Genomic DNA, 23,180 nt, shown 5'->3' on the forward strand with positions numbered 1-23,180 from the left:
TTGCAGATAAGCCCATCTCATTTTGGAATAAAACTCTTCGCATAATCTCTGCTGCTGTGATCACAGTAGAGGGTGTAGGGAACCAAAAAGACGTTTTTCTACAAGTGACGTTCACAGAGCTGCTACTGGACGCGGGGGATGTCTCCAGCTGTGACGAGGAGGGTCTCCATTTTTTGTGTTTACATTTCCCAAAGTGACGTCGGCACTTTTGTTACGTATTGAGGCCTCCAGTAATTTCAGTGGCACAACGCTCAGATATAAGGTTCTGGGCCAGAGCTGAGCCTCGAACAGCCCGGTATATGGGCGGGTTCTGACACTGAGGAAGCTGATTTTTGATTGGCTAACGCAAGTCCAATCGACCAGTGACGGCTCAGATAGTGGAACTTTTCTTAAATTGGGTTGGGATGAAAGAGGTTCGACTATACTATGGCTATTAGACAGCTAACTATTACTAACAAACAGCAACTAGAGGAGCCACTGGAGCCTCCATGGCGCCAGAGTGCCAGAACCGGTCCATATGTCTCTGGTTTTGGGTGATATTGTAGTGCTTGTGGTCTATAGTACAGTAGCATCAACACAATGGTCCAATAGACAGATCAGATAGAAGATATCATACAGATGGTCCAATACAGTTATAGTACAACATCTATACATCAACTATACATTGTGCGTTATTTTTTTTTCCTTTGTTTTATTTTGAAGGAGGGGAGGTCTGACGGGTAGGACTTGGTCACCATTAAATCACTGCTGTAAGGACGGTGGGGTGGGGGGGGGTTTGGGGGTGGAGGGGGGATGCAGAGCCCTAGATAGACAGTGTTTGGCCATTAAAGTTTTCAGTAGCACTACAATCCTGCTCCACTGACGCCACAACGTAACTAAAGATGCGTAGAACATCTTTTTTGGAGTATTTGGCATCTCTTGATGTTATGAAAATACATTTGCAGTCAACACTTTAGTCCCACAGAAGAGGCAGCAACATGGCCCCCACAGCCCAACTTGGCCAAACTTTCTATCTATGGCTCTGGTTAGGAAAGGAGGGTTAGGGCAGAGGGGCTAGGGTAGGAAGGGAGATACAGGTTAAGGGTTTAAGGGGTTAGGATAATAAGGGGAAAAGGGGTTAAGGTAAAAGGACTTAAGGGTTAAGATACTAAGGGATTTAAAGAGTTGTTGAGTTGGGTTTACGGCGATGATGGATTTACTGGGAGACAGGATATAAGAGATTTATGGGTGAAGGGGACAGGGTTAATATGAGTCTTATGGGTTGTTAATGTTAGGATATGACTGTGGCCTCCATAACTATAGCAGGGTCTTCTATGTCGGCTTTACTTTGAACCATCCTCAGCTCCAGCTGGGGCGGACTGGGCCTCCTACCAGGACCTGCTAACTCTGAGAGACAGAGAGAGGAGGAGCAGAGAGATAAAGAGATTCAGTGTGACAAAAACGTAATCAGCAACTTTTAAGTCACATTCAGCAAGATTTTTATGAAAAAAAACACATCCCATCCCCTGTAATTGAGACTATTTGCCTAAATGTAATTCTGGTGTTGGGTATGGACACAATAGATCTTTTCCTCTCTTGTCCCTTTGGTATCCTTTGCTATAAAGCGATTACTGACCAGCCGGGTTGGTTAACATATGTGCTGTTTACATGATTTCTGGGTATTGAAGTTAAAATTTTGTAGGTACCTCTCGCTGCAATTTGGAGCTGCCAATGTGCAAAGTTGCCTAATGCATCTTCACTTCAAATTTTTTAGTAGGTACAAACATCTCAACACTGGTACAGCTCCTGCATTATTGATCGGTCCCATTACAAAAGTGGCAAATTTTCAATAGACTTGCACAAAATCTTAGGCATTTAACCGATGCTCTTATCCAAAGCAACATACAAATTTGTGACAAATTAAGAGAACACAAAATGTTGACACAAATCTCTTAAGTGGCAAAGCCGCTATCGACTGTTATCAACAGTGTCATTAATGGCCACTAGTGACAAGTAGTTAATAACTTGCCACAAAACTCTCCTGCTGATGCAAACATCTGGCATCAAATGTACGACATCATGCAACAGGTATTTGATTTTAACTGTCTTGTCGTTTGTTTTGTCTCCAGGACACCAACAGCATAGGTTTATTAATTTTGAGTTAACTTAAAGAACAGATTTGTTTTGGATTTTTTTTTATTTATAATAATACCTAATAACGTTCACCTATTTCACTCTGTCAATGTGTTCAACATTGATTATATGGCCTGCTTTTCTCACCGTGAGCGTAAGATATGGTCCTCTGGATAACGTGGTGCATCACTGAAAAGGTCTTCTCACAGGCCGTCTGGGAGAGAGAGAGAGAGAGAGAGAGAGAGAGAGAGAGAGAGAGAGAGAGAGAGAGACACACACACACATACAGAGAGAGGGAGAGAGAGACAGAGAGAAGGGAAGGTTCTTTTTTACAGTGTCCTACCAAAACTTGCCTTGTGTGTGTGTCTGCATCCATGCGTTTAGTGTCATTGGGGTCATGGTGAGTGTGTTTGTGTGTGTGTGTGTGTGTGTGTGTGTGTGTGTGTATGCCCGCCTACCTTTAGGTCATTGGGGTAGTGGTGTGTCCATGCTAGCAGCATAGCAGCAAACAAATCTCCAGTTCCTACAAACACGGCGTCCACCTTGGGAACTTCCATACGAACTCTCTGTGTCGTCCTGCTGCCGTCTGGAAGAACTGAGCAGCAGAGCAGAGACACAAAAGGTAGAAGTTAGGTTTAGTTTGGAGCCTCTATATGGAACTGGACTTCATGTTAAAGTCTACCACACACACACATATACGCACATGCATTAACGAATAACAGGGCATGCCTGTTATTTTATCACAAAAGCTTATTGTTGAATACAGGCACACATGCATTTGAATGTAATTCTCTAAAAATGTGTCCAGCCTAGGGCTGGGCGATATAGACCAAAAATCATATCTCGGTATTTTTAGGCTGAATAGCGATACACAATATATATCTTGGTATTTTCTACAAAGTGAGCTAAATGTTCAGTTGTACGTAGGGCTGGGCGATATGGACAAAATCAAATATCACAATATTTTTGACCAAATACCTCAATATCTGTATTGCGACAATATTGTAGGGATGACTATTGGTGCTTTCACAAAATATTTACACAATGAGATTTTTGATAAATAATCATCAGTAATGTGGATATAATGACTAAGTGGGTAAAGCCAAATAATAGAACAGCTAGAACAGTCTGGTAAGTTCAGAAAATTACATCACTTTACTGTAATGCAGCCTTTAAAACCAGGAAAAGACAACACTTATGCCATATCACGATATTACGATATCCAAAATCTAAGACGATATCTAGTCTCATATCATGATATCGATATCATATCGATATATTGCCCAGCCCTAGTCCAGCCAACACCCAATTAAAATCACATTTTCTGGCAAAATACACAAGGTAACACAAGGTAACTGTTTTTCAGAGGGCAGTTTTTCCCCCTTGGCCAGATTTCTTTAGGGGCATTTTGGTCCTTTTTGGGGGTTGGGCATTTTATTGATCCATGAACTAAAACATTAGCATTCCATATTGGCAAATAAACACTCAATTTGTACCACTAAGACTTGGATTATCTTAAATCATAATGTACCACAAGTCCCCACTCTGTTCCCAAACAGTTCAGCTTATGCCCCTCGATTACTGAGGTTTTTTTTTTAATGATGACAGAAGTAACACTTAGTGCTCTTGTAGATTAAGAAAAAGTAGCGAAATCCTTAGGTTTATAGGTGCTCATTGGGAACAGGAATCAAATCTATAGAAAACTGAGATACCAGCTGTAAGACTGAAAACCTCCAGTAAACTCTTGAGCTGAATACACAAAGTCCAAGGCACTCTAAATCCAGTAAGGAGGGAAGAGACTAAAAGCTTGAAATGTAAAAAGCCATTATTAATAGAGACAATAAAGGCTTTTTAAATTTCAAGCTCTTAGTCTCTTCCCTCCTCCCTCCTTACTGGATTTAGAGTGCCTTGGACTTTGTGTGTATACACAAAAGCTCAAGAGTTGACTTTTTTCTCACTGGAGGTTTTCAACCTTAGAGTCAGTATCTGAGTTTTCTATATATTGTTGTAATGATATTGGTTGTTTTATTTTTGTTGACACAGTGGTTTGTGTGGGGTGGCCATTTTCTTCTATTGCTGGCCGTGTGGTGTCAACAGTTTCTACTGCTTCAGGCTGCGTACTTGGCTGTTTAGTGATCAAAAAATGCTCAGTTTTTCTTGCTCTGAACGCATTGGAAAGAAACACCCAGGAAACAACCCTAAACCCTAACCCTAAGCATGAATACTTGACATATTTGACTTGTCTCACACAAACACACTCAAATGCATTCATACATCACCTACCAGTGCGCTGGCTGCCCAACGAGACGAGGAAGCGGTCTCCCAGTCTGGAGGGCAAGTCAGAGGAGGTGATGACCACCGTGTCCGGGCCCATGGCATGGAGCAGGTCCATTACCTGCAGCAGCAACACACAGAAAGGAGAGAGTCAGTAAGGCTCGTTAGTGAGAGAGTGAGTTACTGAGTTACCTAGTTAGACAGCAATGTGTATGGAGCCTAAACAAATGATGTAATGCTGTCGAAATACTGAAATACTGCTAGAGGCTATTGTATAAACCTATAAGCGATGTACGCAAAAATCTTAAAGAGTTTAAAACAGAGGAGAGAAGGGGAAAGGAAAAAGAAGGAAAGGAAAAGAAAGGAAAGGAAAGGAAAGGAAAGGAAAGGAAAGGAAAGGAAAGGAAAGGAAAGGAAAGGAAAGGAAAGGAAAGGGAGTAGAAGGAGAGAAGAGAGGAGTGGAGGTGATAAGTGGTCTGTTACCTCCACAGCGTCTTTCTCTGTGCTGATGTTTTTCCCTGTCAATAACCTGAAACACAAGCAAACAATTAACCATCTTGTCAACAACAGCAACAGTGAAACAGTGGCATCACAAAAAAAGAAAAACATACAAATTGAAGGGAAAGCAGGAAAACAGAAATACCCGCTGGAAAGTCAAAAGAAACCTAAAATTATTGAAAAAACCATGACGATCCCTAACCCCTCTTACCTCGCTCACTGGTAAACAAAACTGGGACAAAGTGCAATAAGTTTGGTTGAAAAAAAATTACAATTTGTCTGAGGTTTCTGACCAATGTGCTTCTTATTTCTTTGTGTTATCACAGTCTACTGTTTGCCATCATCCACAAAGTCAAGTGGGTCTTCACAGGACCTTTAATGGACCTTTAATCGGTTTCTGTAGTCCTATTCAAAAACCAGTAGGTGGAGCCATCTGACAGTAATGCTGTAGTGGTAGGAGCAGCTGCATCTTTTTTTTAAACTGTTTTTTTTTTTTAATAAATGCTGAGCATCAAGGCACTGCGTCCAAAAAAGCAGCTGATGGATACCTGGACCCTCAAGATATCTGCCTGTTTCCATATGGGGATCATCTAAAATTCATCTGCATCTAAACAATAGATGCCAGAGATGTTAAAGTCAGTGGAAAATATTCTAAAAACGAAAACCTAAATGAACCAGTGAAGGGTAGGAGGGGATGTAAAGCATATCTGCTGTTAATTCTCCCTGAAAATGGAGGGATTAGATAACAGCATCAGAACTCTATGAGTGGCGTTACATAAAGCCATTTTGTCTGATACTCTGCTGCTCACTCAGTTACAAACTCGCTTATTTTGCGTGACGATGACTGTAATTAAAATACATTTTAAAAAATGTCATGCTAGATTTGAAAGATTTTAAATTAATCAAAAAATTATAAAAAAAAATATTTATAAATCAATAAATATAAATACTAAATATAATTACTAAATATAAATGTATTAAATGAAATTAAATGAAATTGTAAATAGTACTCACTCAGCCTCAAACTGGTTAGGAGTGATAATATCAGCGACAGGAACCACCTTGTTCTTATAGACCGGATGGAGGTTTTGGGGAACGTACTGAAGAAAGAGACACACACACACACACACACACACACAGATAAGAAACACAAAGAATACACATACAATGCTCTGAGGAATGGACACACACACACACAACACACACAAAAATGCATACACAAGTAGGCTGCGTTAATTTGAAGCTTTTCCAGTATCTTTGTTTTCACTGTTTTAAATGAAATTGAAATCGTGAGCTCTAACTGACAGAATTTGATCTTGAGCCCTGAACATCCGCATCCCCTCACGCTGTCTTATACACACACACACACACACACACACACACACACTCACAGCAAGTCAGAGTGAGTCAGTGTGTATAGCTCTGTCAGATCATAATAATCCATTTGTCACTGGGAAATGAGCCTTGTAACACCCCCCCCTAAACACAAACACACACACACACACACATATATATACAGACATATGTGCGCACACACACACTCGCTTGTACCCACCCACACACATACAGGCACGAACATCCTATGCCATTTTAAAAATCCATCTAACAAGAAAACAGATGCATACACGGACCCGGACACAAACAGAGAAACAGATACAGATGCAGACACACACACACACACACACACACACACACACACACAGAGTATACGGTTCACAGTAATCTCACCATAGATCCATGATCTCCAAGGACAGGGTCACACACTGAAATGACAAACATTCAGTCAGCCACTCAGCAAAGACCTGTAAGGCTGTAACAACCACCGCATTACATCAATGCTGTGGTGATAGCAGTAATAAAACTGGATTTGGAAATGCAACCATCATCTCTGCCTTTTGTTGTTGTCGTTTGTACATTTTTGCAGTCGAACCTTATAGACTGACAGACAGAAACTCCCCTATCACCTAAAGGAAAAATCCACCCTAAAACCCTTTAACACTGTTACAAAACAGCTTTTGGCGATGTATCTTGCATTTATGGGTCCATTTTGTTGTTTGGTGGTGTGTTTTTCTTATTCCTGTGGATAACTGGCTAAACATAGATAATGTGACGTCTTGTCCAGATATGTCCAGCACAGCTACAACGGAGCTTAACAGCAGAAATATTTTAAACTATCTAAAACATCAATGGTAAACGTCAGGTTTTGGTGTCAGTCCCTCAGAATCAAAGAGCGAGGGCTGCTTTCTAGAGCCGCCATTTTGCACCGACGTTCAACAATCATACAGGGAGAAATCCATCATAGAAGAGGCAGAGAGACCAAATTCTCCACCAACAGCAGCCTCAATATATAGACCAGAATGCAATGCAGCCACAAGATATGTTGAGTTTTCAGTAAGGGAAGGCACAACTCGCTTTTTCTCAACCCGAAAAAGTTCACTCTTTTGCTTTTACTGTGCTATTGCTATTGCTCTCTCCACCTACATGTATAACCCGCAGCTGAACTGCAACAAGTTCACGCCCGTTCTCTGGGGTTTGTTGAAGGGCATTCTGGGAAATATAGGTATGTCGCAGACAAGGCAGGTTGAAGGAAAAGTGGGTACACCAGAAAGGTAAATTACAACACTTCATCACAAAATACCTCCTGGGATGCACTGAACAGCACAGATTGATGCTATATAACAGTGTGAGAGTATCTGAGGATGGATTTTTCCTTTAAATTATTCACCAAGCAACATCCTACAGGTGCAGACCGCAGTACAACACACACAGCACTTCCTGTGCAGAGCAAGAAGCACTTAATCTTGCACACACACATTATGCATATGATCCATTTCAACAGTTGCAGTAGGTCTCCACACTATCCACAAACACACAGTGTACAGGCCAAGCTGCTAGGGCTTTGACTTGAGTGAAACTGACTGGTGCAACAAGAGATGAAAATCCTCCTGGCTGGAGAGAAACCCGAGAGTTGGCTGCAGTGAGTGCTGGTTCAGATCTGAGGTTGGCTTAGTTTAGGGTTGGGGGACTAGGAAGGAGGTGTTTCTTTTACACCAAATTTTGACAGAGCAGGGTAATGTTGCAGTAGTGGCCAGATCCAACAAACAAATGCCAATCAAATGCCAGTTAAAGTGATAAATTTGACAAAAATTGGTTTTAAAATATATATTTGATCCTATTAAGCGTTTTATGTTTCATTGTTTCACATAATCTCAGGGTTCATCACGGGCCAAACCAGCTGAGCCAGGTTTTACTCATGTTAAAGCTGCACAAAATTCCACACGTTGGCGGAGGTGTCTTGTTGAATTTTCCCAGAAGTCATGTGACGTGACATCGAGAAACTGAACATGGACCTTGGAGCTAAATTTCTTCTTCTTGGTGTCTGGTGGAGGTGGCCATTGTTGGTGAGTCCAGCTTTCTCTCTGCTGTTTAGGAGAAAGTTTTATATTTCGCTCTTAAGTTTAAATCCGTCACTTTCTGTGGGCTGAGAAGATTTCCCACCAGTGACCACTGACACCAGAATGACAATAATCAAATCTAAGGCAACTCAATTAAGAGCAGATGGAACGCTCTTCAGTATTGCAGCCCTCCTTTGTGATTTAGGCTGGTAAGACAGGTGTATTTTTTCATAAACATCTTGCCTAGTGCAGCTTTAATATATTACTTCTGATAGGTGGAGCTGACTTCAGGCTCTTGGGACTCACATCCCCCAAAATGCCACCAATGAGGCAGAACCAAGCAACATGGTGAGAATAAGAAAGCACCAAAAGTTGGCTTCAGGCTGTAGGACTAAACAACAGAGGCTGCATCTATTTCTTAGGTATATCAATCAAGTTCTGGCCCAGCAAGCTACAGCTCACCTGCAACCAACTGTTGAACAATGCTCATTGCCAACATATGTGGAATATTTTTTTTATTCTTAAAAACAGGTAAATTAATGATTCATGTGTTCTGCTTGAGTTTTTCTTTATGCTGGATGCTGTTTTTTTTGGTATACAAAAATACCAATAAAATACATACCATACACCAGGTTGGGGTTAGCTCTCTTTAGCTCCTGAACAATGTCCACCACCATCTCCAGGAAGGATGTGTCTCTGGTATACCCTAAATACAACACACACACACACACACACACACACACAGAAATACAGAGAGATACACCCAAACAGATCCACACACAGACAGACACAAAACCAAATATTAAAATACAGACACATACACACATTATTATATTCATTAATTACTTTGTCATTGTAATCAGTTATTAAGTAATTTTTAATTTAAAGTCCAAAAATCTCGCCTCCCAATCACTGTCAACAGAGCAGCTCTAGTGGAGTGGAGGTTATTGCATTGCATGTAATTGTATCATGATTGAAGCAATATGAATAAAAAATGATAACTTAACTCTGTTACACTTCCTGAAAAACTAATGAAACTGCAGCAGCTTTTGAAAATATGGTGCTCTGACTTGCTTAGGCTATGGTCATACGTTTCGTTTCAATGCGACTTTTAGCATCCAATCACGCAACGATGCATTAAATGACAAAAATCTGATTTTGCCCACATTGTTGCTATCAGATCTTCAAAGCTAGCTATGGAAGTGGTCAAATTTGCATTGAGTTCTACTTGTGTGCAAACAAGCAATATAAACAGATGGAAAAGGAGAGTGGGGGGGAAAGTAATGCAGACACGTATTTCAATAAATGCAGGAGACGCATAACAGCCATTTTCAGACTGAGGACAAACAGAGAAATTACCTAATAACATACAGTATCTTAAGAATCAGATGTCAAAAATCATATCGAATTGACAAGTGTAACCATTAGTTTTTAGTTTTTAGATTACCACGGAACATAATCTGATTGCATTACTGAAATGGAGTAGCCTACTCCAATGGATTATAATGCAGATTGTGCAATTTTGAGCAAGTAATCAGTAATCTGTGAGGGATTTTGAAAGTAATCCTCCCAACTGTGTTAGTGTGCTGATGGTGTAGTCAGCAAGGGAAAGGATAAGAGCAGTGTGAGAGCGATTGACAAGCTAGTGTGTGTGTGTGTGTGTGTGTGTGTGTGTTTGTATGTGATTTTCAGTGTGTGTGTTAACCTGTTAAAACGTAGTCATAGTGGTGTACGTTGTTCAGTTTGATTCCTTCATAAAGAACATGGAGCTCGTCTGCTGTCAACACCTGACCTTTCCAATGGGAATAACCTGCAGAGAGGAAGAGGGAGAGGGAGAGGGAGAGGGAGAGGAGAGGAGAGGAGAGGACTTATTGTGCAAGTTTCTAAATTGCTGACTCCAATCTCATGCACATTTCAGTGGTACATGTACACAAATCTAGACACACACACGTTCAAGTACACAGAAACACATACATCCTTGTACTTCCATCATTATGAGGGCTTTCCATTGAAAGTTTTACACATTTATTCCCTCCATTCCTTCATTCCCCCTCTCCACTGCATGCCTAACCTTATTGACCCTTACTTCAACCTTAACCTAAACCTATTATTAATTCTAATTTTAACCCTAAACCCAAGCCCTATCCATAAACAAGCCACTCGAAGAATAGAGGACCTGTAAATTGACCTCACACAAACGCTCACTCCGAAGGTTCACACCAACCATTTTTGGAGCGTTTCATTCAAACTCCGGAGCGTTTACTCCTTAGTTTGGTTCATTTGTGCAGGTCAGATTGATCCCATTCGAACTTGAGTGGCACCAAATAACGGCACCGAGACACTTGATTATATGGGTCTCGGTCCTCTTCCAATGGAACTGCAGTGCAGTTTGTTAGGAGTGAGAACGCTATCCGAAGCAACTGCAGGAAAATACCCCAAAACACAAGGTTGTATGGGTAAAATGAGACGGATGTTGATAGCCAGCAGTTCCTCATGCTTGGAAAGCCTAGCAGAACAAAATGAAGCGAGGGCAAACCGCAGTCTGGACTGATGCTCATATTCAGCCATTTCTTCATCTGTTATTAAATGGTATGGACACCAGAGATGGTAAATTACAGCAAAGAACTCAGACAAGTCCATCATACTTAGCTAAAGTGACAGGGACTGGAAGTGGATTTGTTGTGACTTCCTCTGATGCTGCCAAAATCTCTAACCTGGCAAGATGACAGGCTACCAAAACTCTGTCCAATGAACAAGCTACTTGTGAGTCATGTGCAACTTCTGTTTACAAGCCCTGGTTCACTTGTAACAGTGTGAACCTAAACAACCCAAATACAAAAGCCAAAACAAAAGTAAACTTTTCCACTATGGTTGGAAACTGTAGGTGTGATCGCACCCTAAATCTCAAACTGGTTCTCACAAGGATAAAAGAACAACACACACACACACACACACACACACACAGACACTTGTCTGTGCTAGTCCAGCCACAGTATCTGGTCTGCCCAGGGAGAGAGAGGGCAGGCTGGGGAGGACAAGGAGATCGACCCCTCCAGTCACATACACACCTACACTGGGTCAGTGTGTGGAGTGTGTGTGTGTGTGTGTGTGTGTGTGTGTGTGTGTGTGTGTGTGTGTGCGTGTGTGTGTGCGTAAACGTGCATTAGTGGGCCTATCAAGGAAATGTGTGCATATGTGTGTCTATACATGTGTGTGTGTGACATGCATGTTTATGTTTGCATGTGTTAGTGCATCTATGTGTGTGTGTGTGCGTCTGTGACGTGTTTGCTGCAGGCTGATGATGTCGCAGCTCCAGGTGAGTCACAGTCGGGTCACGTGGTGTGGTGCTGGTTGCTAAGCAACAAGCCAGCAGAAAGCCGGAGGGGCCAAGAAAGAGAGATGAGCAGTCACCACTGTTCACGGCGCTCTGTGTGTGTGTGTGTGTGTGTGTGTGTGTGTGTGTGTGTGTGTGTGTGTGTGTGTGTGTGTGTGTGTGAGGGAAGAAAGCAGTCCTATAGATAAGAGCTGGTTCTGACGTCATCATTTGCTGCTGTCGCAATTCAGACAGCCTGCTACTGTTTACTGCTGCGTCTTCTCGCTCTGTCTCTCTTTCCCTCTCTCCGTCTCTCTCTTAACTCAGTTTGTCTTTCACGGTCGGTCTCTCCCTTCCTTTGTCTCACTTCCTCCACCTTTCACTGTCTCTCTCTGTGTCTGTCACTGTCTGTCTCTCTGACTCCGTCTTTCACTGTCTCTCTTTCTCTGAATTTCACCATCTGTCTCTCTCTCTCTCGGACACACACAGATCCACACACGCCTTCTTCAATTTGCTGTATCAAATCACAGCCTCAAACAAATGGCCAACAAATATTATTTTCACATGTTCACATAATCTGATTAAACTAATCCTTGTGCCATAATCTAGGGCAACGGTTCTCAGACATTTTCAGGTTAACGTCCCTCAAAGAGAGACACATCGTGCGGCAGAAAAATGAATCGTGATATTAGCTCCATTTTATTCTGCTGTAGTAAACACAAATGAGAAGGCTTGCCCATCACAATTTCACAAGCTCTCCGTCAAAATTATATTATTAAATCAAATTGTTGTTTATTCTAGCAAGACAATGGCATTGCTAGAAAGGTTTGTGGCTCAGAAATAAACATAAATCTGCACAGTCATACTTTGTTGTCACTGAACTTTATTACATTGTATCAAATCATATTATGAGATAAGAATATCATCCCATCCCTGATAACCACCTCATTGAATATGGTGAGTGTTTGGCAAAGGAACAAGAGGCAGCTGGTAAGCGCTTTGTTTTGAAAATTAAAAGACATGCGGGACTCTTTCTCTCTTTTTAGTTTCTACTTGAGCCATGATGCTGGCGGTAAGTGCAGCATTTATGAATTAGGGTAAGAAACAACGACAAATTATTGTTTCATTTATCGTCATCATGGTAAATGTGACAATATTATCGTGTTATGGATTTGAGGACTTCTCGCCAAGTCACTGATCTAGGGTGCTTGTGTAAAAACCTGGTCTGGATGTTTAGACCTACAACACCTCCAGAAAGCCCAACAGTAAATTATAGTATTCCACCCCACTCTATACCAGATGCTGCCACTGTGACAAGTCCTACACTCCCTCACACAACACTTACCCTACACTACACCTACAATTAGGCTTACTCCAAACCCACAACATCACAACAGATTATTTTCATTATTTTCAAACCCAACATCATTTATCTCAATAACAGTGAAAGGACAAAAAGGATGTCCAACCCTACTGGTTTCAAATGGCCTATTCACCAGTTTAGAAACCACAATGTACCAACAATCAGAGGCTAAAGGGACGACTGACCCTGCTGGCTTGAAAATGAACTCAGCTGACCAAGGGACAGTTGTATGGAGTAGGTCATGATTACTTTGGACTCAAACTAAAGCCAATCAAAAACTAGACAACCATGACATGAGGCGGTCAAGCTTGTCCATTGCATACCAATCAACAAGGGGGAAACACTGGGGAAAAACACCAGGAAAAAAAACACTTCTGTCTACAAGCCACAGTAGTAGTAAGTCCCAAAATAAAGCAGCCACTTTCACCATTTCACTGGCCAACTAGATATTTAGAAAAAGATGGGACCTCCAAAAGATGGCTGACTGAAAAAGTGACTGATAAGGTAGACAAACCGACCTACCAGAGCCAAAATTTACCAGCATTTGGCTCGTGGCTGATGTTAATTTTCCACCCCTTTCTGTCCCAGTGGTGAGAAATAAGAGTCCACAGAATAATGTTTCTGTTATTGTTCTTCTACATATCGGTAAACGTGTTCAAAGCAGTAAACTGTCCAAAAGCATATAACAGGATAGGATTTTTAATGATTTACTGATACTGGGAGCAAGTCTGCATCCCTGTGGTCCTGGACAGACCACATCCGCAGCAGCTGGGCAGATATGTTTGTTATCACAGCGTTCAGTTGATTCATTCTTCAAGTTCAGTTTGCACCAATAACAGAAGTGGAGACCGAACACACCAGTGCAACACATGGGAAAGACACACTGTGGCGATTTCTTATTCATGGGACCAGCAATTACACTACAATTTAACAAGTATCAAAATTAGACCGGTGCTGTGGTATGTATTACTTTTCAAAGTTTGACATTTTTACCTTTAATTACAGCGTCCCCATCCGGCCAATCACTGTCATTTTTTAAACACCGGAACACAGTGCCAAAATTCATCAAACCCCGCAAAACCGGAGCAGTGGTGCGCTTACAGAGATTTCAACCTTTAATTATAGCGCCCTCATCAGGCCAATCAGTGTAATATTTTAATTTTGGCACTGTGTTCTGGTGTGAACACAGTGCCAAAATACGTCATCACTCCAAGTTTCTTCAAACTCGGACCAGTCATGACTGAGATACTGTGTTTGAGTTAAAAATGTTGACCTTTACCTATAGTGGCCCCATTGGGACAACAAGTTGTTTTACTCAAATATCAAGGACATAGAAGGGACAGAAAGAGAAAACACACACACTGTAAATGGAGTTTATCCCCTGGCCTATCCTACAGTAACTTCTCCTCAAAACCTGACTCAAGCTGGAGACTTATCAGCCCGGGTTTCAACCTCAACACGGCAACTGTCTCCACGACGACCGTCTGACCGACACTCGCTGACGCCTCGTCATGACAGAGGGGGCACTGACTGATTCATACACACCTGCCCACACACACACGCCCACATACTCACACAGAGACAAAAACAACCTGCATGCAGCACACACACACTCGCACACAAACAACAGAAATCTCATAAGCCTCACCTGTATGGTTGGAGAACTGGACAGAGTTGATGGAGTCCACCTCAAACCCTAAAACCTGGAGAGAGAAAGAGAGAGAGAGAGAGAGAGAGAGAGAGAGAGAGAGAGAGAGAGAGAAAGAGAGAGAGAGAGAGAGAAGATTGAGTAGAGAGAGATTGAGAAGATTAGACTGAGTGAATACCAGTCTACACTTATTTTGAGAGCTCAACCTGGTCCTAAGAATAATACACACACACACACACACACACACACACACACACACACACACAGGCAAAGCGTCAAGTTTACAGCTGCATTGCATTGCTCTCCTTGGGTCATTGGAAATGTGAGTAAAGGGCAAACTGAGTAAAGGGCAAGTGTCCCCTCTTGTTGTGATCACAGAGATCACACCGGTCGTCACAAGTATAGCAGAGGTACACAGACACACAGACACACACACACACAGACACACACACACACACACACACACACACACACACACACACACACACACACACACACACACACACACACACACACACACACACACACACACACACACACACACACACACACACACACACACACACACACACACACACCAGATTATTGAAAAAAAAAAACTCCATTTGACTCCATTTAACCCCAACTCTGACTGGAGATAAAAGGCAACGTCCTCTCAGATTTACTTCAGCTAAAACCTGCACAGAGAAAGGACAACTTCTGGTGTTTCCCCCCTCTCTCTCTCTCTCTCTCTCTCTCTCTCTCTCTCTCTCTCTCTCCATCTTCCTCATCCACAAAAGAACTAATCACAGCAGAGTAAATGCTTATGAGTCACACACGCACACAGTCAATTATTATGTGCACGGGTTTGTTTAATTCGGCTGAAGCAGTCGAGGTGAATGAGTTCTTTGTTCTGTTCCGATTTAACTTTGAGATACAAGAATCTGCGCCGAGAGGGGAGGAGCAGTGACTCTCCCCTGAAAGCAGAGGGGAGGTGTTTGGTTTGAACTTTGTCTGTCCTTGTATACGTCCCTTTTTTTTTGTTTTTAGCTAGCAGCGGTAAACAGATGGTTGTGGGAAGCGCTGGTCCTGGCTCCTGCTGTTGCTCTGAGATTAATGAAAACTTGCCTGACACATGGCATAGTTTGCTAAAAGGTGGAATATTTTTAACTTCTGGCATGAGGCTTTCTAAAAACATGCTAAGCTCTCAGTAATGTTGGCAACGCATAACACCGCGTCCTTTCAGATGAGAATAACGAGAAAAAGAAGCTTAGTGCTGTGAAGAGAGGTTGCTGATGATGAACGATGTCATCGGCCATCGGAGATGTCTGATTGGACGATACGACAATGTGTGTAAATGCTGGACATTGAACAACCGTAGTGGACACTAGGGCTGAATGATTTTGAAAAAATATCTAATTGCGACTTTTTGACTGATATTGCAATTGCGATATGATTTGCGATATTAGAGGGAATGATAATTTTTACATCATTATTCTCATTTTCATTTAAAAACATACTAAAATGATTATGGTGTGATTTTTACGGGCATCTGTACCAAACAAAGATGTTTTCTTAAGTCTGTAGAATATGATGTGTAGGCCAGGACATCTCTGCAGCACTACAATAATTCAAAATGGTATTTTGACACACATTTCGCCTTTAACAAATATTGCGCCTCCTGCGATTTGGAAATTGCAGTAGGCCATATTGCGATTTCGATAAAATTTCGATTAATTGTTCAGCCCTAGTGGACACACATCCCAAGTGTGAAAGATCTAACAATTCTCCCCAGTCTGGTTTTACGAGCGGCCTTTGCATCGCCAGCAGACCAGGCAGCCACTAAAAATACTTTCTTTTGTGATGCTCTATTGATCCCCAAAGGAAAAATTCCATTTTCATTTGCCCCCCCCCTCCCCCCTCCAGAGGAAGGTCAGAGGTCAGCGACAGATACAGAGCAGCACCCCTGCAGCTGGTGGGGATTCAGTGTCTTGCTCAAGGACACTTCAGCAGCAGGACGGATGCTTGCTGACACGGGGGGCTTGAACCCAGGACCTCTGCCCGAAGGCCGGTCTGCTTATTCACTGCACCACCCTGCTGCCTGATAAAAGATTTATTAAATCGTCAAGATCGTTAAAATAACTTGTCAAAATAATTCATTTACCTGAGAGAGCGGTTGTTTTACTATCTCATCAATAACTAAAATGAAAGGAGCAATAATTAAACAAGCAAACTGCATGAATTTCAAGTAAAGCATGGGAAGCCTAAACCGACTCTCCTAATATTTTTAATGAATCAACAGTTTGCTTCGCTGAAGTCCCTAAAGCTCAACTTTTAAACAGTTTCATTGCTGTTTTAGTTTTATTGCCTCATCAACAGTATTTATCTCCTTTTACACCCACACAACAAAGCAGCTGTGCAGATTCCCCTTTTTGTCTGATGTCCCAATAGAAAATGTCTCTGGGAATCCTGCTGAATTTTGTATTATAGTTACAAAAGATTGTACGGATTTAATGTTGTTAGAACAATCTTAAAAAGGGCAATTCCTCCCTTGGATACTCTTACACTGTTATATATCGTCAATCTGTGATGTTCACTGCAATCCAGGAGTTATTTTGTGATGAAGTGTTGTTGTAATTTACTTTTTCATTGTTCCCACTCCCTCAAACTGCCTTGTCTCTCCTGCCTCTTCTACTTCAGTCAATAAGTTCCTACTTTTCCCAGAATGTCTTTCAACAACCCCCAGAGAAGGGGCGTGAACTTCAGCTGTGGGTTTTACATGTGGGTGGATAGATTGAGAGCAACAGCATAGTAAGAGCAAGAGCAAGCGCAATTTTCCAGTCGAAAAAGAGTGTTGAGCCCCTTACACAGAATGCAACATGCCTTGTGGCTGCATTGCATTCTGGTCTATTGAGGCTGCTGTCAGTGGAGAAATCGGTCTCTCTGCCTCTTCTCCGATGACCTTCTCCCTTATCTAGAAAGAAGCCCTCGCTCTTTGATTCTGAGGGACTGACACCAAAGCCTGACGTCTACTGTTGGCGTTTTTATGTAATTGAAAAGTTTTCTGCTACCAAACTCCATTGTAGCTGCGATGGAAATATCTCAATGTGACGTCTTGTCGTCTACGTTTGGCCAATTAGCCATAGAAACAAGAAAAATACAACACCAAACAATAAAATGGAGACAGAAATGCTAGAAACATTGCCAATGTTCCTTGCAGTGTTTAAAGGTGGATTTTTCCTTTAACTTACACATTCCTAATTACCATCCGTTACTGTAGCTACCTTATATTGACTTCCAGTTGAATTTAGAACTGATTTTAAGGTTTTGATGATTACCTTTAAAGCAATAAATGGCTTGACTCCATCTTATATAGCACCAGTGCAGAAGCGTAGTTAGATCTACAGTAGGGCTGAACAATTAATCGAAATTTGACCGAAATCGCAATATGGCCTACAGCAATTTTCAAATCGCAGGAGGACCAATATTTGTTAAAGGCAAAATGTGTGTCAAAATACCATTTTAAATTAAATATTGTGGTGCTGCAGAGATGTCCTGGCCTACACATCTTATTCAAGAGACTTAAGAAAACATCTTTGTTTGGTACAGATCCCCGCAAAAATCACACCATAATCATGTTAATATGTTTTTCAATGAAAATGAGAATAATGATGTAAAAATTATCATTCCCTCTAATATCACAAATCATATCGCAATTGCAATATCAGTCAAAATAATCGCAATTAGATATTTTTTCAAAATCGTTCAGCCCTAATCTACAGGTAAAGTTCTGTTCCTGCTTCACTGTTCACCAAAGTCTGCATTAAAGACGTGATTGAGCATTTTGGAATCAGGACCCCTAAATGTAGGAAGAACCCCATCTATGGCAAAACATTTCCTATTGGCTATGCAGGATGTCAAATGTTTGTTTATGTAAACGTGTGTATTTATGGCCTTAGTGATGTACATGGGGCTAAGAACATGTTATTTAGGTCAGGTCCTTTTTAGCTCTATTCACATGCCTCAAGTCACTGACACAGAAAGACTGTTTACAATAGCGACTGGAAAGCTTTTACACTAGCCTCATTGCACAGTGAGGTGAGGATGTGGTATGACGTTATCAGCAAAATTCGACCTTTAACCTCTTTAAAGGAACACTTTTGCACCTTCGGTAAATTACGATGCGAGGAAGCCCCTCTCGCTATATAGACACATGTAGGGTTTCATCAATTAACATGTGTGACAGTACAGATTGATCATTTGAAAGATCACAAATACTTTTTTTTTGCTGCGTCCTGATGTATTACTGGCTAGCAATGCCCCTCCGCTTTAGGTTAGTTCTTGCAAGTTCACTGTTGATTTGCATATTTATGAGTTAGTGGTCTATGCCACCCCCCAAAAAATCTCTATTTTATACATACTTTACTAGTTTTTATACACAGGTATGTATCTTTCCACCTTTCTATATGTCCGTCTATCTATAGGTTAGTTATTGCATGTAGTTGTTATAGTTGATACAAGATACATGCATTTGTGTTATAGAAATCATAAGCGTTTCATATAGACTTGTGTGGCCATCAGCTACAAAGAGCTACTGTCATTTCCTCACAGTGCTTTATTCTCCCCTGAAGAAAGTGGTAGGTTGTTGCTTCTTTAGCTTCAATATCTAAAACTGATTGAGCTATCAGCTGAAAGTTTGATGATTTGTCAGCCTCAATTAAGAAACTAATGTTGGGTAGGTAGTACAATAGCTTGACATAGTAAAATAGGCTGCTAAGCTCTTGATTTATCAGCTCAGCGTGGCTCATAACAGCTTTCTGTTGCCATTAAAAGACAGAGCTCAATGATTCACGCTCCCAGGATTCAGCAGGACAGGAGGATAATGAAGTGAGTTCGGAGGCCGACTTCAACCGGAGTAAAATGTGTTGGCAAGCATCCGCCTGAATCCCTGCCGGCTCCAGGGACGCTGCTCTGTAGCTGAACCGGCACTCTGTTTTCCTCGAAGGGTGACAAGCAACAGGAAACTTTCCCTGTGGGGATCAATAACGTATTCAGCTTTTATTGCATTTCACACAGTAGCTTTCTACATCAAAATGCACCTGCTCAGCTCTTCTCTCAAGCAGCTTTACCTTGATAGACTGCACAGGACCACACTGCCAACATGGCAATATGCAACAAAATCAACACACCACCTGCATATCTCTGAACACATTTTGAGGACACAACATCAAAACTCACTCAAGACGTGGATAGCATTCTTTTATGCTTATTGTTAAAATCTCACGTCATTAATTCATCAAATTTACCAAGTTTCCTGGTTTGTGAAAGAGAAAGGTAAGCAACTGTCCAGTGCAAGTTGTAACTGCACTAGAGAGCAAATCAATTGTCAACAAGGAATGGTCAAAAATTGCTAATATGAGTGCAATTTCACGCACCCATAATCCTCATTCTGTTGTGCCAGCTGAGTGCATTTCTATTCAGTTAGGTGTCTATGAAATGCCGACTCTATCCAGTCCCGTTCTATGGAAGCCTGTCTCCATCTTCCGTGACGTCAACCGGAGGAATCCTGTGGCAGCCAATCAGAGCCCTGCTTCCTCACACCGCCGTCTCCTGTCTGCTGAACGGCCTGAGCTCCTCCGTCCTGACAGCACAGTGAGAGGGATGCCCTGTGTGCTCGCTGACATCATCAGCATCATAATTCATATCAGGACCGTTATCTTCTTCCTTATCTTTAACGCCGTCTTTTATCATCAAAAGACAGGAGCAGGTCCTTTTTGTTTATCTCACACTATCTTAAGAAACTGACTTTTTTTTTTGTCTACAAGCCACAGTGAATGACAAATTCACAAACTGCAGTGGCTGCAAAATTCACCAGCCAATCTCACTTATAGTAATGTAATGATTAGCAGGTTGGCTACCTGACAAAGTGAGAAGCAGACTAGACAGATTTAGCATTTGGCTGGTAGCTGCTGGTGATTTCCAAACCTGTCTGGATGGCATGAGAGCCTTGCAGCACAGTCAATTTTCCTCCACATACTCACAACTGTTTATTTAATATGGATTCTCATCCTTCTCAACATCTCACTCAAGGCAAAAAGACTTATTTCGGATACTCAACGCACTATCAAACAGCGTAAATGCCAATACACTGTAGGGCCTGTTTCAATACTTCAATAATGGTAATAATAAGATGACACTGCGCAAACAGTAAAATGCATTTAGTAGCTGTAGTCAGGTTTAGTAAGCCTTGGTGAGCGGCATTGGTTAACGTTATTTAGCAGCCGTGTACTGGTAAGCCTTAGTCAGCTGTAGCAGTTAAATATTAGATATACTAAGTCCTGGTGACACGCATCAAAGCCCAGCAGCCATTAGGGAAACCACAAAATACATCCTGGGGCATTGCGGGCCAAAAATAGACTCGACACTTCTTACAACAAGTGACATGTAGGCCTATAGCAGTCTCACCCTCACCACTGACTGTCAAAGCCTTGGAAAATATAAAACTGTAACAATCACCATCGTAATCATCTTCACTGTCAGTTCATCATCATCATCACCATTAACTGACAAAATGTTGGCAATTACAGACCTAAAGCAATCACTATAATCATCCTACTGTCAACACTAAGGAACATAAAGGCAAATGAAAATCACTTTGATAGCCAGCAGGTGCTAATAACCCATGTGTCCTTTCACTGTGTATCTACCTGCTGGCTTGTTATCTGTCACCTCAATATCTGGTCAATGCCCCATTAGGAATATCTATGAATATCTTACCTTGCCAAACAAGCTGCTCAATGCCCTGTTAACTTTTCTTTTTAATGTACTGCCTCCCTGTATATTCTACTAGTCCTAATTTTTATGCCTTCTTGTAAAACACTTGTACACTCTGCTTTTAGATCAATTAATTTGGTCCTGGTTGCTAATGACAGCTACCCCCCTTGTTATGCAAATGACCCACTATAAGCAATAAGATTGCCATAAAATATTCCCCACACATCAACACCATTACAGGTGTTCGTCTGATAGCTGGGGAACATTATGTGACTGCAGACTAGTTGAGCTCTGGGTGCAAATTGCCTGCTGAGTCCTTAGAAAACATTAGCTTGCATTTGACACATGCAAACCCGAGCAATACATTTGTTATCAGTATACCAACTGACTAGTTGAATTGACCTGTATGGGGAACGAATCGCTCGTTTTCCACATATCTTGAGACTATATCATCATTACCATTAACCAATCTGTATGGTTACTATGCTAAGTCGCTACTTGATTAGTCAGAAGGTCCATTATCGGACACAATTTTTCCTCTGGCAAACAGACCACTGATTAACAATGTCGAAGTAGTTTTAAAGACATGTGTCAATCATTAACTTATGTAACCTATGTATATTTTCAGATGGACGAGAAAACCTCAGAGTCGAACCTATAGGTCCATTATCGGACAATGCCAGCCCCAGTAGCGGATAATGCTTAATGTTTGTATTGTTTTGGGGTTTTCGTGGCCAGTACAGTAATGACATCAGTCCCGTTCTCCCAAAACTATTTGTCGACAAGTGGTCATCTGAAATATCATATCCCCATACGCCCCATGACACAAGAGAAAACACGAGTAACCGCGGCCAGCGTTGCTTTAGGCGGCTGCGCCTGTCCGATTTCGGTAAGCAGAAATCAAAATCACTTTTGTAATCTGAAATAAGGCGTGTATCGTTACAGAAATTGTCTTACACGTCCGTTAATTTATTTGATTACTGTCGGCTGGCTTTTTGTGCGGGGTCATCGTCCGAATTCTATGGGAAAAGGGAAATAAGCACGTCAGACAGGGTCGTGTCCGATAATGGACCTGTCGCCGCTAGCTGTCCGATAATACATGCATTTACGTTATATTTACCTGCAATGGGAAAGAGGCGCTCTTGTTGCCCACATATCCCCTGACTACATGGCTCTGTATGGACAGAACACGGCATTCCATGGCGACTCCAGTCAGCCGGGGAGAGACGCAGATAATCCGTTATTTCAACGATAATCACGACTACACAACAAGCAGAGAACAAAAATGAAAAAAAGATAACGCTGATAGTTAGCGAGAAGTAGCTAGCTAGCTAACCAGCTGTCCCCGTCTCTGTCACACGCAGGATGGCGGTGTGTGTGAGCGCGTGTGGGGTGATAGTGATGATGTACAGTGTGCGTGTGTGAGAGAGTGTGTACGCGCGTGCGTGCCGCTACACACACACACATGCAGGGCAACAAAATAGTGGGAATCGGCTTGGCAACGAGCGTTAAGGTGTTGTTGTTGTCGTTAACGTTAATAATCTGGAAAAGCGTCTCGCGAGCAGACCAGACAACCCCGTGTGCAGCTAACCAGAGAAGTGAAGGGCGAATCACACACACACACCGAGCCACAAACAAACACACACACACGCGCACACATTCCGGTATTCTGCACAGGCAGTCTGCGCGACCACCTAAACCGGATGACGTCACTGGAAGGCTAGAAAGCGCATCATCACCACAGCTGGAATTGAATGAATGTGAATGGCACATCTCTGTTGCGCTCTATTTATCATTTCAGTCCTGTTCTCAATGTCTCCTCTG

General features: G+C 41.8%; 1 protein-coding gene across 2 annotated transcripts; it reads right to left on the reverse strand.

Annotated features, from left to right (window-relative positions):
- Positions 1 to 1,108: 1,108 nt before the first annotated feature.
- Positions 1,109 to 22,571, reverse strand: pdxkb (pyridoxal (pyridoxine, vitamin B6) kinase b). Of its 2 annotated transcripts, XM_071537064.1 has the most exons (13): positions 22,477 to 22,571; positions 14,604 to 14,658; positions 14,563 to 14,567; positions 10,440 to 10,467; positions 9,985 to 10,146; positions 8,902 to 8,985; positions 6,613 to 6,647; positions 5,899 to 5,984; positions 4,870 to 4,915; positions 4,396 to 4,507; positions 2,571 to 2,707; positions 2,260 to 2,326; positions 1,109 to 1,386 (listed from the first exon to the last, which is right to left on the reverse strand). In XM_071537064.1, exons 1-13 carry the CDS (start codon positions 22,555 to 22,557, stop codon positions 1,271 to 1,273), a joined length of 1,014 nt encoding a protein of 337 aa, XP_071393165.1. In that variant the 5' UTR covers positions 22,558 to 22,571; the 3' UTR covers positions 1,109 to 1,270. The 2 variants fall into 2 exon arrangements, with proteins under 2 accessions (XP_071393165.1, XP_071393166.1); XM_071537065.1 differs by lacking the exons at positions 10,440 to 10,467; positions 14,563 to 14,567 and having other exon boundaries at positions 9,985 to 10,089.
- Positions 22,572 to 23,180: the final 609 nt, after the last annotated feature.

This window comes from Centroberyx affinis, unplaced genomic scaffold (genome assembly GCF_046629955.1).
Source record: "Centroberyx affinis isolate AG114_WGS23_722 - 3 ecotype Tasmania unplaced genomic scaffold, CSIRO-AGI_Caff_v1 ptg002978l_1, whole genome shotgun sequence".
NCBI classification, from domain to species: domain Eukaryota; kingdom Metazoa; phylum Chordata; class Actinopteri; order Beryciformes; family Berycidae; genus Centroberyx; species Centroberyx affinis.